Source organism: Rhinolophus sinicus, linkage group LG09 (genome assembly GCF_036562045.2).
Source record: "Rhinolophus sinicus isolate RSC01 linkage group LG09, ASM3656204v1, whole genome shotgun sequence".
NCBI lineage: Eukaryota > Metazoa > Chordata > Mammalia > Chiroptera > Rhinolophidae > Rhinolophus > Rhinolophus sinicus.
In genome coordinates, this window is record NC_133758.1 from 75,441,349 (window position 1) to 75,455,039 (window position 13,691).

Below are 13,691 nucleotides of genomic sequence, written 5' to 3' on the forward strand. Positions count from 1 at the left end.
GGTCTGCCTAAAAAAATTAGAAAATTCTATAGTTAATACCTCCCTGGCAGTTATTACCACACTTCTGGGGAGTTGAAACAGTAAATAAAGAAAAGGCAATGTCAACCTAAGAATGTCCAAACCTGTAGAGAATTTTTATGAGTTTATTTGAGCCAAACTGATGATATATGCCAGAGCAAGATCTCGAGTGCTCCTGAAAATGACAGTCTTGCAGCTTCATTTTTGCATTTGAAATTAAGGAGGGAACTGAACTGAATGAAGAGTATATGGAGGTGGGAAAAAGCAAGCTGGGGACTGGAATGCAGGACAGTTAACAAGATGATGTTCTCTCTTGAGTGTAGTTACCTTATTTTAAAGGTGTGTTAACCTAGATGCACAGAAACAATGGACAGGGCTTTGCTTAAGGCAAAGATAAACATTTTACTAAAACGTATATGCCTGGGGCATAACTACCCACTGTGACCTGCCCAGTTAGGAATTTATGATCAGATCACCCTGTAAGGACCCCTTTTTTCATCCACAGAAAATAGAGCCAGTTCATGAAGGGCATAGTATACCATTTTTGCTAAATATAGAGTCACTGAAGATTTTAAATAAGGAAATGAAATGCAAAGAAGTTATGGAGCAAATCTTTGTAGACCATACATATATGTAAATTACAGTGATTTGTAACGCTTATACATTTCCTTCATGGTTGAGAAAGTAATATAGTAAACCTCCACCTTAATGAAAATAAGTGGGGTCCAAAATGTTCAATAAAATGCAACTCATGTTATAGAAAGGTTAATAAAATCCATAAGTTCAAAAACTCTCTGTGACATGTAACGTGGCACCAGCTGGTGGCAGTAATCAACTTTAACTTAAACATCAGTGAGGATGATTCTGGGTGCTCTGCATGGCTAGTATTTCTAGAACACTGGCAGTCATTCAAGGAATACCCCAATAATTTAGCGCCATTTTCATTAGCTCGATCCCAGGTTACTGAAGCAGCAGATTGGTCTTGAAAAATATAGAGATCCACCAACCACCTCCCTATTTCCTAAGTCACAGATGCCTGTCCTTTCCAATTTCTTCCTCCTTCCTGAAAGGGGGACCAAAATAAAGACAGCCCCATTCAGATCTAAATGTGTATTACCCCAGGAAAATCATCATGATGTCTTATTTTAGGGGGTCCTTCTGTACTACCACGTGATTTTGGCTTTAAATAGAAATAACAGAATGTGAGGTTTGAAAGAGCGTTAGAAAATATTAAAAATTATTAAAAATGACACCAATGTTATTGGGTACATAATTAATGGACAAACATTTTGCTTCTTCTGTCTTTCACTATAAGAAACAAAAGACAGGGGTTATCCTCCAGGATAACTAACAATTTAAGACAATGGTTATTATTTTCTACTCTGGTATCACAATGCTCTTGCCAGGAGCATTTGCAAGTATGTATAAACAAAAAGAGAAAGACACTATAAATGTGCCGAGTCTTTTCTATTAAATCGGCTTCCCACAATTTTGGGGTAAATCAATTTTGCATTGTGGCTCCTTTCCATCTATCTTGATGATAGGAAAGACTGACAAGACTTTTAAAAGAAAGCAGTAGTAAAAATCGATTGTTCCCCTACATAGAAGTGTTGCAAAAAAAAAAAATTAAAATATGGAAGGTCTTAATTCCAAAAGGGTAATTCAACAAAAGGTAGAAATTAAGAAAGACTATATCTAGTCACAGCTTAAAATCACTTTGATGATCTATTAAATTCATTCATTAAAACAGAATGCTACTCCCTGATTTTTTTTTTTTTTTTTTTTTTTTTACTTCCCCCACTTTTTAATCCCTAAAAAGTCACCTCCTTCATACCCAGGACCTACACCAAATTATAATTTAGAATAGCATTTATCTTTATACATTGTAACTAGAATAAATGCAGTATGTTTTCATAGTCCATATATTTACAATTGTTTGTGCTGCAATCAACAGAAGCAATTCCATGAAATGAATGGGATAGATGAAATAATTAAATACATAATGCCAGTGCCTATTAATATAACTCATATAAATACAAAATTCTACTACCTTTTTTTCCTTCTTTTAAATCTAGTTTTATTAAATATTGCTTCTTTGGAAGTAAATAAGTAAATATTACTACTTTTAAAACAACATTTCATAATGTGATTTAAGCAAAGTGATTTATATATATATATGAACTAAATTAAATTATCCTGATTGACATTCAACAACATTCAACTTCACTAGAAAAAATGCTCACCTTCTAATTTAGTTTCCCTGTGAAGCCGAAGCTAAAAAAGGTTTTATTTACTGGACAAATTTCTAGACGTTTGTACTCAGCCTGCTCGGTAACAAGCTGATGCTAATAACCCATACATAAAGATCCTCCTTATTAAAATACAAATTAGACACCCTTCATGCTTATACATGTGTAACTACAATTAATACTGCAGGCTTAGTTGGAAACAAAATTGCTTTAGTTAACTAACCATTGCAAAGCAATCAAATGAGATTTCAAATACAACTGGAAAAGATCAGTAAGGTAAAAATAATAGCAATTATTTCATGCAGAACAATTAGTTTTCCATGCTCTTTTTCTATTCTGCAGCCTGCCCTTAACAAAATAATTTGTCCATCATAAATGACAAGAAATGTCACCTTTAACATCGGTAAGTTGCATGGAGACATGAAAGGCAGCTGGTAGACATAGCTTATTTACAAATATTGGTTTGAACTTGTAAATGCATGACTGCATAAATCGTAATCCATTTAGAGTGTATGCCCTTTGTGCCCTCAGTGGTACATTCAACTGGGAATTGAGCAGAGCCGAGGGGGTGTGAATGACATGATCCCTTTCTTGTTGCCAGCATTTTAGTACTCTGCCTTTTGTTTCTTGTTCACGAGATTTTTCTACATTACACAGTAGGGAATGTTAATCAACATTTTGCCTAAGTAATGTTTAAAAACTTGCTTACTTATACTTGAGGGAAGAAACAGAATATTATATTTCTTTTGAAATGTTAATGCACCTTTTAGGAAATGATTTCTGCCTTCTAAATCATCTTAGTGTTAAATTATTAAAGGGTGGCATTAAAGAAATATTGCACTGATACAAACAGTTAAATACCTTAAAATATAAAAGACTTATAAAGTTTAAAAGGAGGACCTTTTTGAATATGGTGGCATTTAACTTCAAATGAAACACTTTTAAATGTTTGGCAAGACATTGATAAAATGTGCAATTGTTTTGTGTGCTCTCACAAAATTAGAGGTGATTTAACATTCCAGTTTATCAAAAAGAAAAGGAAAAGGGGGAGGAAAGTGTGTCATATTTTTGCACTATTTACTTATTTGCGTCTGAAGGTTAAGCAATCTTCTTTCAGGTTCTATTCTTCAAATATAAAACCACCACTATCTGAATGTTCTATCACCTATGAGATTTCAAAGGGAAGGGCGACTGTAAACACTTCATGTATGACTAACAAGGGAAGCTATGGAAAATATCAATTCTCACTGTGTGAACTGTGGCAGAGATGTGTTCCCTGAATATCGTTCACAGTTCTTCAAGGAGGACTCAGGTAATGAGTTGACAGGGCTCTAAAGTGGCCTAATTCTTTTTCCTTTTGCCAGTCTTTTAATGTCAATCAAGATGTTCATAGGTCCTCAATAAATTGTGAGATAATCCAGGGGGAAATTAAGCACCAAATTTGTTCAAGAATTCTCCCACACCATGACTACTATTTGCTAAGAACTCTTAACATTTACTGGGGGGAAAAAAACGTATTTTCTATCTTACTATATAAGACTTAGCAATGGCTTTTGTGTCGTTGTGGGACTAATCTAAATTGTCTTCTTGCATAAATTTTCCTAGCAGTGCTTCTGTTTGGATATAGGCACTGAGAAAGTAGAAATAGGGGTTTACTCTTCAAGGTAATTCCCCTTTCCCCCACATTTAGACATTTCACAAATAAGAATACAGCTTAAAATTGTTGGTGCATAATGATTTAACTGGCTTCTTCTTTTCTTTCTTAGCAATACATAAATGATAGAATGCCTTACAAAGGATGATAGCTTGGATTCAATAAAATATGGTTATAGCTAACACACATTGGGAGTTTTTGTGTCATCTACAATGGTCACCCACTACATCTGTAAGAAGAAATAAACCATTGCCAAAATGTTAATTTAGTGTTATGAGCTTGATATCAATGAGTTTACAATATATCTGGAAAAACAAACTTTATATATATATATATATATATATATATATATATATATATATATATATGGCAGTAACATAATAGTTAAATAAAAACACCACCAATGATATAAAAGGCATTACTTTGTCACTACTTGCCAAGTTATTTTTTCCACATTATTGCTGCTTAGAAAACTAAAAAAGATATACAACTAATAAGTGAGCATGTGAAATATTACCAAATTCCTTTAATACAAATAAAAACTTTTCTTTTTGAAAGCAATGGAATTTATATATAACAGAAGCTGATTTGGATAAACTTGATGATTTTTGGAGTCTTAATATAACACGTGATTTAAACAAAAACAGCACCAATTGTACTATACCAATACTAGACAGAATACGCGGTCTAGATTCACATCTATTATGCCTTTACACTACTTTTACTATGCCTCGTAAGTTGGTGAGGGAGAGTAATTTCTATTTAATATTAGTTAATGGAAAGGATACTTATTTGGATAAATTAGTTTGGCTGCTTTTTATCTATTCAAGAAACAAAAGAAGTTTCAAGTTTCCTTTTATCTAAAAGCAACAAGCTACATTGTAAAATCTTCATTGCATGACCTTAAAATGTGTCCCCAATACTAAAAAAGGTTGTGTTTTTAACATAATCACTGATTTTTTTTTTTCATATATTATGGATGACAAATCTTTTTAGCACACTTATGACAAACAATTGTGGACACAGCCAGTACCTACATGATACCAATATGATCAATTTAGTGAAAGAATCAAACTGACAATCAAGTAGAGTCTCAACTTAGTAGACTAAGAGTTTTTGTGTTTTTTTGTTGTTGTTTTTTTAATATAAATGTGTAGTAAAGATAGTAAAAAGAAGTTAACAGCAATGTCAACCATGGAAGACTAACCATTACCACATAAGTCCAAAAATTTTAGTGTATTTTCCTTTCATATACAATATAATCATACAAACACAAAATAAAAGTGCTAATTACTGAAACTCAGTTTAGTGTTCTATTGAAGCACAAATTTCTTAACCTTCAAATTTGAGACTTTTGTTTTGCAAAACATTCAAAGACAATTGAATAGTGCAATCAAGCTATCACTCATCCTCTGTTCCTATTTCAACATCCCAGAATGAATTGTCTGGAAATTTTCTATGATCAGAAACTAAAGAGATTTTCAATATAAATAAAATTACTCAAATATATAACAAATATTTTAACTGACTATTAAAGATGGATTTTTTTTTTTCACTGTGTCCCTTGGCTGTAAGAAAATAGATGATAGATAGATCTCATCATAAGAATAATGTCTGCTGTTTGTATTAGTACAATGATTCTTGGAGCACAAAACAAGTTCATCAAAGATATACATGGAAAAGTTAACATTGGTTGGCATTTCTAAAAGTCAGCCCAAGTAGATAAAAGATTACTTCTAGCTAGAGTAGAATAAATTAAATTTAATATACTGATTTTCCCTTTAATCACATTGCTCGCCATCAAGGCGATTATAGTATGCGTATCACTTATCACAAACTCAAAGTTTTTAAATACAACTTGTTTTCCATAATCTCTACAAAGTTTATTCAGATACTGCAATTTAATGTTATTTGTACCAGGATTAATTTTATAAATACTTTTGAGTATGAAGAACATTTTAAGGAACTTTTTTTTTTTTTTAATATAGAACGTACACAGAAACATTTTGAATAATTTGGCCCTGATTACCCAAAAGACATATTTTTTAAGTGAAAAAGTATAGCCGCTTTTTGGTTTGTAATACCATTAGATTCCATCACTAAAATCTTTTAATGTAATCATAATTATCCAAACACAAAACATGAATCTATTAAATCAAGTGGTAAAAAACAGTCCTTACTGCAAAATCCTCCCTCCACTGGTGGGCTGCTTGAACTTTCTCCGCTTCCAAAGCCAGGCGCTGAAAAGGAAACAATAAATTTTAGAATTCCAATGACCACAAGAACACGTTATTGTTATATAGAATCCTTGGGTTTTCAAATCAACTACGAGGACATTAAAAACAGAAGAGACTCCTTATTTATGACTCATAAATTCTAAATCATTTAGTGATCTAACCTACTAAAGTTGATATATAGTATATGTATTTACTCTTAGTAATATAACTGACATGCTATTCTTGAATATCATTAGGTTCACTAACTCTGCTATCATTGGCAGTAGTGTCCTCATCAACTGCTTTCTAGCAAACACCAACACTTCAGTTTTTAGGGAAAGCTTTCATCAGTAGAGTGTGCTCAACTCGGTAGATTGTTTTTAGTAAATAACTCTATAGTACATGTTTCTATATAAGTGGAAAGGAAATGATATTGAAAGGCCAATAAACATGTGCGAAGCACTGTAGTAGGCACCTTGTTAATAGCATAGTTTTGGGTTTTTTTGCCAAAATCCATGGAAATGCAGTAATTGCCTCCTTGCTGAAGTACAGTATTAATAGTTCTTTCAGAGATAATCTGTGAATAATAGAAAGCTGTCACAATCTGCACATCTGAAAATGGCTTTATTTTACCTTCACTCTTGTACATGAAAGTAGTTAGAAAACTCTAGGCTGACTTATTTTCCTTTAGCACTTTTAAAATGGTATTCCCTTAGTTTCTGCTGGAGATAAACTATCTGTGGTCAGTCTGCTAATCATTTTTTGTAAATAAATTCTTTTTTTTTCCTCTTTAATAGTTTTAAGATTTTTCTCTCTGTATTTCCCAGTGTCACTATTATGTTCTCTGTGTAATAAGCTTGTACAAGAGACAAGAACATTTAGTGATTAAGAACATAGATATGAAAGCAGACAGACTGGGTTTAAACACCAACCCTGCTGCATCCACATGTGCAAACATGGGAAAGTTAAGTTTCTTCTCCAGTTTTCTCATGTGAATAATGTGAGAATCGGCCTTATGGATAGTTCAAAAGATTAAATGATGTATTACACATAAAGTGCTTAGAACAGTGCTTGGCAGACAGTAAGCAATATATGTAACAACTATCTAAATCTGAAGAGTAATTATGATTCTCTTTGCACTCTTGTGTCACTTGAGAAACTAGCTCAGTGTTTTCTTCTGTGGTCCACTCCCAACCCTGCTAGAACACAGTGGCAGAAAAAGGGTAAGTGTAACATCAAATATAATAAACGTGAATGTATTAAACTCATTTATTGAGATAAATGATCAGGTTAAGTTTTTAAAAAGTATAAATCTCATAGTGGTGAAATGGTTCATGTGTTTAATCTTTCACTGCTTCAGTGTATGATCTTCCTATGTAAGTCCAGAGAACACTGGATAATGGAAATACTTCTTTAGGGCAGTTTTTATGTTAGTATATTGGCTTCTATCTCCTGCTATTTAATATTATAATCTGTTCATTTTTAGAAACCATTATGTAGGTATTATCCATGACTACAATATACTGCTTAATGAGGGATTTTAATTTAAGAATCCCTAAGCTGAATTAAAAAGAAAATTGTCAAGCATGCTTAAATGACAAAGATTTCGGCTGTCAGTTATGAGCCAGAAACAGTATAATAGGAGCCAGTAAATGTTAGAAATTGCAGCAGGGAGAATAACCAAAAAAAAAAAAAAAAAAAAGTTATTTAGCCCTACAAAAACAAGAAACTAAACAGAGCAAAGACAAAAGAAAAGTGCATACATTTCAGTGATATTACATCACCCTGCTTCTGGAAACTCAAATTCAATGTGAAAATGTAGGAAACAGTGGCTAACATAGCATATAAATGGAAGCAATTTCTTTATGAGAAAACTTGAGCATGGGAAGATAAAGAAAGACAGAACGAGAAAATAAACAGGAAGGCATATTCTCGACAAAACTAGACGTGTAAGTCTTCCCTCATTTTTATCAGATGATATAAGAACAACTAAACAGTTCATATGTATGTGGCAAATAATAAACTTAAGCATTTTGTGAATTTAAGCAAAATATTGGATAAAATATGAATAAGTTAAAAATTTGTTCAGATTAAGAAATATTAGAACTCTAAAATGTCTATTTGTCTTGGAGAGGGATAGAAGGAGGAAGCCAGCCCGGAAGTACAGTGTTCAAGGTACCAGCTCTAACTCTGCCGGCTCTAGAGCCCATGAGAAAGCACAACCTAGCCCATAGGACATTGACATAATCCATGATTAATACACTGTAATGACAGTAATCATCAGTTTATTTCTAGAAACAAATCAGAGGGACGAAAAATGGCAACTAACTATAAGACAACTGTAGTGGGAAGAGAGTCCAAATCGGAGACAAATATAAATAAATAAATAAATAAATATATATATATATGTGTGTGTATATATATATACATGCTTCATAAAATTAGTGTTTAAATATATATAAATATATATAAATATATATATATTTTAAAAAATATATTCACAGAAAAAATATATATTTTAAAGTAATTTTATGAAGCACATATATATGTGTGTACACACACACACACACACACACACATATTTTAAACACCAGTTTTATGAAGCAAATGCCACTTGTTACAAGATTCAGAAATTGTTTTAGAAACAGAAAGGTAGAGCTATATATAAGGAAAAAAAGTGCATTTTCAAAGGTTGATTTGAAGCTCAAAAGTTGCAAAATTTGATATCCCGGAAATCTAGAAATACATAGTCATGAAATGCACCACTGTTATCTTCTTTGTTCATGAAGAAATTAGTGAATTTTTTTTTTTTATCTAGCAAATTTCATGATAAAGCATAATACTGAACTTTATATACTTAAATAGCCTATCTTGAGGACTAAAACAAATAGCTGCTGAGGGTTCTCTTTCTTGTGGCAAAGACCAGCTAGTAATGACTACAGCAAACTATCATGTCTTCTGGACACTTCAAATCTCTAATTAATTTCTATTCTGGTCAAGTGACAGGATTTTTTTGTTTGTTTGGTTTTAAGTCAATGATTTACCGTTAAATTACACAGACAAATATGTTAAGATTGATAAAATTCCTACCTAATAAAATGTAAATATTTGGTCGGTAGAGCATTTCTATTTCCATAGTTGGCTATATAAGTATATCCTGTAACAATAACTTATTTCAGAAAAAAAGAAATGTATTTTTCTCATTTAATCTATAGTAATAGTATCAATCATTAGAAGCAGACCAAGCACCAGATAGAAACAAAGAACCCACCTCAGCATAAATACCTATGAAAGAAACCTAAAATTTAATTCTGCTCATATTAAGATAACATTACTAGTCATTCACAGAATCTGTAGAAACAAAGTACTATCAAAACCAAAATGCTGGTAGAAAACTATTTGAGATTAATGAGAAATTTCCCAGCAAGTTCTTAGAAATTGATAAAGACTTAAGAACAAAATAAACACAAAAAATTTATGACAGTTTGTGAATTGACCTCACATAGGTCTTGCCCTCAAATCCTGAGAGAGTATTGCTAATCAGAGAAAAAGCTTTTGTTATGCAGGAAGAAAAAATAGAGAATGGGAGAGGTTTTATCAGATCAGAGAAAGATCAGCTCCCTTGAAGGCCTATTCATTCTCAACCTTCACTTTTTGTCACATTTTTATCTCTTCCACTAGCATTGAATTCTGTCAGGTGATATGAAAGTCTAATCAAAGCAGTATAATTATACAGTATATAAGAAAATAATTCTATCACTCTCCTGAACAATACCTAAATATATTTTCTTTTGGAAATAGACAATTTTCAAAACCTATAAATAATTTGCTTCCTAAACTGTAAGTTAATTGCTGATGGAAGATAAAATAAGTTTCCTGAAATATTTACTTGTAAAGAATTTTCCTTTGATAGCTTTGAAAGGAAACCTTTCAGGATCATATGACAGTTCTGTTAGGCTCCAATAATGCTGATTACTCACATTAAGCAAGAATTGACTTAGAAACATCATTTAAAGAAACATCTCTAATTCAAAACAATTTCTTTGGCTAGTGTATGTCAAAATTTTTCTTTTTAATAAGGAGGTAACAGAGCTCCACAATAGACTGATCCAAGTAAAATACGTATGTTATGTGATTAATGTTCAAATAATCAACACCCACTAAGGATTAGCAAATCATTATATTATACCTATGTTGACAATTTTTTTATCACTGCAATGCATTTTGCCTATCTTCATCCAATGTTCTTAACATAGCAAAAAAGATCAGGACAATCAATTGAATGGTCTCACAAACCTATGGAAAACAGATTAGGTGAATTAACTGACTTCTATGTTTTGAAGAAAAGTGTACAGGTACAATCAATTATTTTGGAGCTACAGTATAATGAGCATGCACTTCACAATAGACAGATCTGGTTTCTAATTCTGGCGCTGCTAATATTCACTAACTATGAAATTTTAGGCAATGGACTTACCAGTTTTCAGCATCTAAGAATAATATCTACCTTATATGTTTTCTATTTGGTATATGCTAAATATCTCACACATTATAAACTCAATAAAGTTTTGCTTCCATTTGAATAATACAACTTCATAGAACAGACTATGTTAGAACAATAATAACTGATACCCACTTCAAGAGATAGGAGTGAAATAAATGAAAACATCTTCAAGGTCCCTAAACTTTCACTGTATTTTATGTTACAGAAAAGCCCTCGTCTGTAGAACCACATGGTGGTCCCAAAAGCACATGCAATTCAGGGAATATAACAGTTTAATATAGTTGTCAGTAAAATGAGGTAATTTTATTTTATTTTTACCATAAATGGAATAAGAATGGAGAGATCATTATAAAAGATGAAAAATACTGAAAAACATAGAAACAAATAGTTTAGAACCCATCAGCCAGAATTCATCTTTATCTTTTTTCATATTTTCTCACTAATTGTTTGTATAAAATATCACTAATAACCTTGAAGTCCACTTTCTTTATCGCCTTCCACCAACTCCCCTACCCATAGCAGTCACTATAATGAATTAGTCTGTATTCTTTGACAATGTTTGGCATATATATTTTTAATTATGCAAATGTCATCTGTTGTTGATATTATTGATTCTTCTTTCTAATAGGTTGCATGCAGATTGAATACCAAAGAGAAACTCCACCAGTTTTATGGAGGGGAGAGATTTGTCTAAGAGAAACCCATCACCCTTGCAAGTAATGGTTTAGATTAAACAAGAGAATTAATGTCAATGATTTCTGAGAAACAGTTTTCTCAGAGTTTTGGAAAGTAGACATAATGCCTGGAAGAGGGAAACAATGATGAAGCCATCTCTAAAACCCTTTTTTAGCACCAAAATTCTATGCATTAATTGCATCTTTATCAGAACATAGCAGCAGATCCTTATTTATAAACACAGTCCTACCTATTCCTTCTCTCCATCAAGAAATCATCATTCTTTCTGCCCAGTTTGAAAGATGCTAAATCAACACTTAAGCATTACAACTTATCCAACGGCATGTCAATCCCCTCTCACTATGGTGCTATGGGTTAGCAAGCCCACTCTTACAAAGACGACTAAATGCTGTTTTTATGTTTTACCGATGCTCGCCTAAAATATGCTTTTGCAGACTTTCTGCTTTTGTTTAATGACATGAAACAAGAGCACATAATTATGATCATCATATTTCCTTTTTTTCAAATTCACTTTTGTTTTTCTAGTAGGGCAATCCCAAATTGATTCCAAAACACACACACACACAATTTCAATAAAATTCTATTTTAATGTAGAAAAATACACTCCAGTGATTTGAGAAATTCTACCAAATCCTGGTAAAATAGCTTAGCACCAGTCAATCTATTTGAGTTTATTGAGAAGAAAAAATGAAGTTTGCCTTCTTGATTATTGTTTCTTAAGAAAAGCAGAAAATTCTACATACTACATAAGTTTTTAAATATACATTGATTAAAATTATTTGTAAATAGACTGACCAAGTAGAAATAAAGTATATAGTCTTGTTATTTATGTCTATTTTAAAGTACCATAAATATTGAACACTTCTGTAAATACTGAAATTATGACATAAGAAGATAATTATCAAAATTAATAGTAAAAATATGGATTTATGATTATATTAAGCCAAATCACATACAAATCTTACATTGTATAAGGTGCAATGTAAGGCTACAGATTAATTCTTTTTGATAGCCTATCATTGTCTCACAATTGATTTCATTCCAGATTATGTGAAATGAAAATTTCATAATACAAACACTATTTTTCCTTCTACTACAAGCTTTAATGGAGTATAATATATGCAAATATATAAATAAAAGTTGCTGAAATCAAGCCAGTCATCTTTTATTCTTCTATTTGTAGCCCAGTGAAAAATAAATCTTTTGGAACATGGCTTCTGGATCGTGTTGTATAGATTTCAGTCCTAGATCTGCCATATTCAGGAAATGCTTTTGAAATTAATCACAAAGCTTCAAGTCTAATCTGCAGAGATGTAATTAGCTCCAAATAAATTGGCAGACTCTTGGAACACAGAAGCCAGGGTAAGAGATGTCATCTGGTAAGAACAGTAAAACTCCTTTTAGCAGTAGTGAAAGTAAATAATACACAACTAGTAATTATCATTACCTTTTTTTTTTATGGCTCTACAGCACAAAACAATAAAAGATTATTCAACTGAATATAATTTCCACATCAGCCACCTCCAAAGAATCACCAGATGAGCCTGTTCAACATAACTGGACCTCATACAAACCCACTCAACCCACCTCCATCCAAAGGTTCTGACTCTATACTTGAGGCCATTCCCAGAAATCTACACATTTAATACAGTACATCTTTTCCTTGGACTAAACTTTGAAAACACTCTTTTAGAGGGCCATCTTTTTTCTATGTTAGACATATGGATTTAATTACTTTTTGAGAAGCACTGTTCTAAACAGAAGCACAATTTGATGGAAGTAAATAGCAATGACCTCTGCCCTTTATTACAGCCATATCCTTACACTATCATGATACCCATTATGCTGTACTCAATTCTTGCAAGCTCTCTCTCTCTCTTTCTCGCTCTCGCTCTTGCTCTCTTTCTCAATAAACCACTAAATGTGAGTTGTTTAGGTATAAGAAGTAGTTTTTTTGTGTCTGTATACCTCATATACCTCATACAATGCGGCAGAGAGAAGTCACTCAATTAATGTGTGTAGAAATGTAGAAATGATCATTTGCAAGTATTTTCAAGCTTTTATCTCATTTGTAGCAAGATTTATAACTAGGTTCACTAAATCATCATCATTCATCACCATGTCACTTTGAGAGGCTACAAAACGTGTCATCCTACATGAGAAGCATATTGCTCGATTAATAAATTGCCCCTTAATCCTTAAAAATTGATGGATTAATTCATCACTACCTGATCCTTAAAATTTATTAGAATTTGGCCAGGGATGTTGCAGCTAATCCATGTAATCCCTCTCTGGTATGCTAGAATTAATTTATAATCAGTTGCCTTATTTTCTAAATGTTGAATACTAATGTA

General features: G+C 32.1%; 1 protein-coding gene across 8 annotated transcripts in view; it reads right to left on the reverse strand.

Annotated features, from left to right (window-relative positions):
- CACNA2D1 (calcium voltage-gated channel auxiliary subunit alpha2delta 1) overlaps window positions 1–13,691 on the reverse strand; it is a 457,790-nt gene that overhangs the window by 201,963 nt on the left and 242,136 nt on the right. For all 8 annotated transcript variants that reach the window (XM_019746897.2, XM_019746896.2, XM_019746894.2 and 5 more), the window contains exon 4: window positions 6,102–6,161. In XM_019746897.2, coding sequence (XP_019602456.1) covers window positions 6,102–6,161 — 60 coding nt within the window. The remainder of the gene's footprint in view (window positions 1–6,101; window positions 6,162–13,691) is intronic.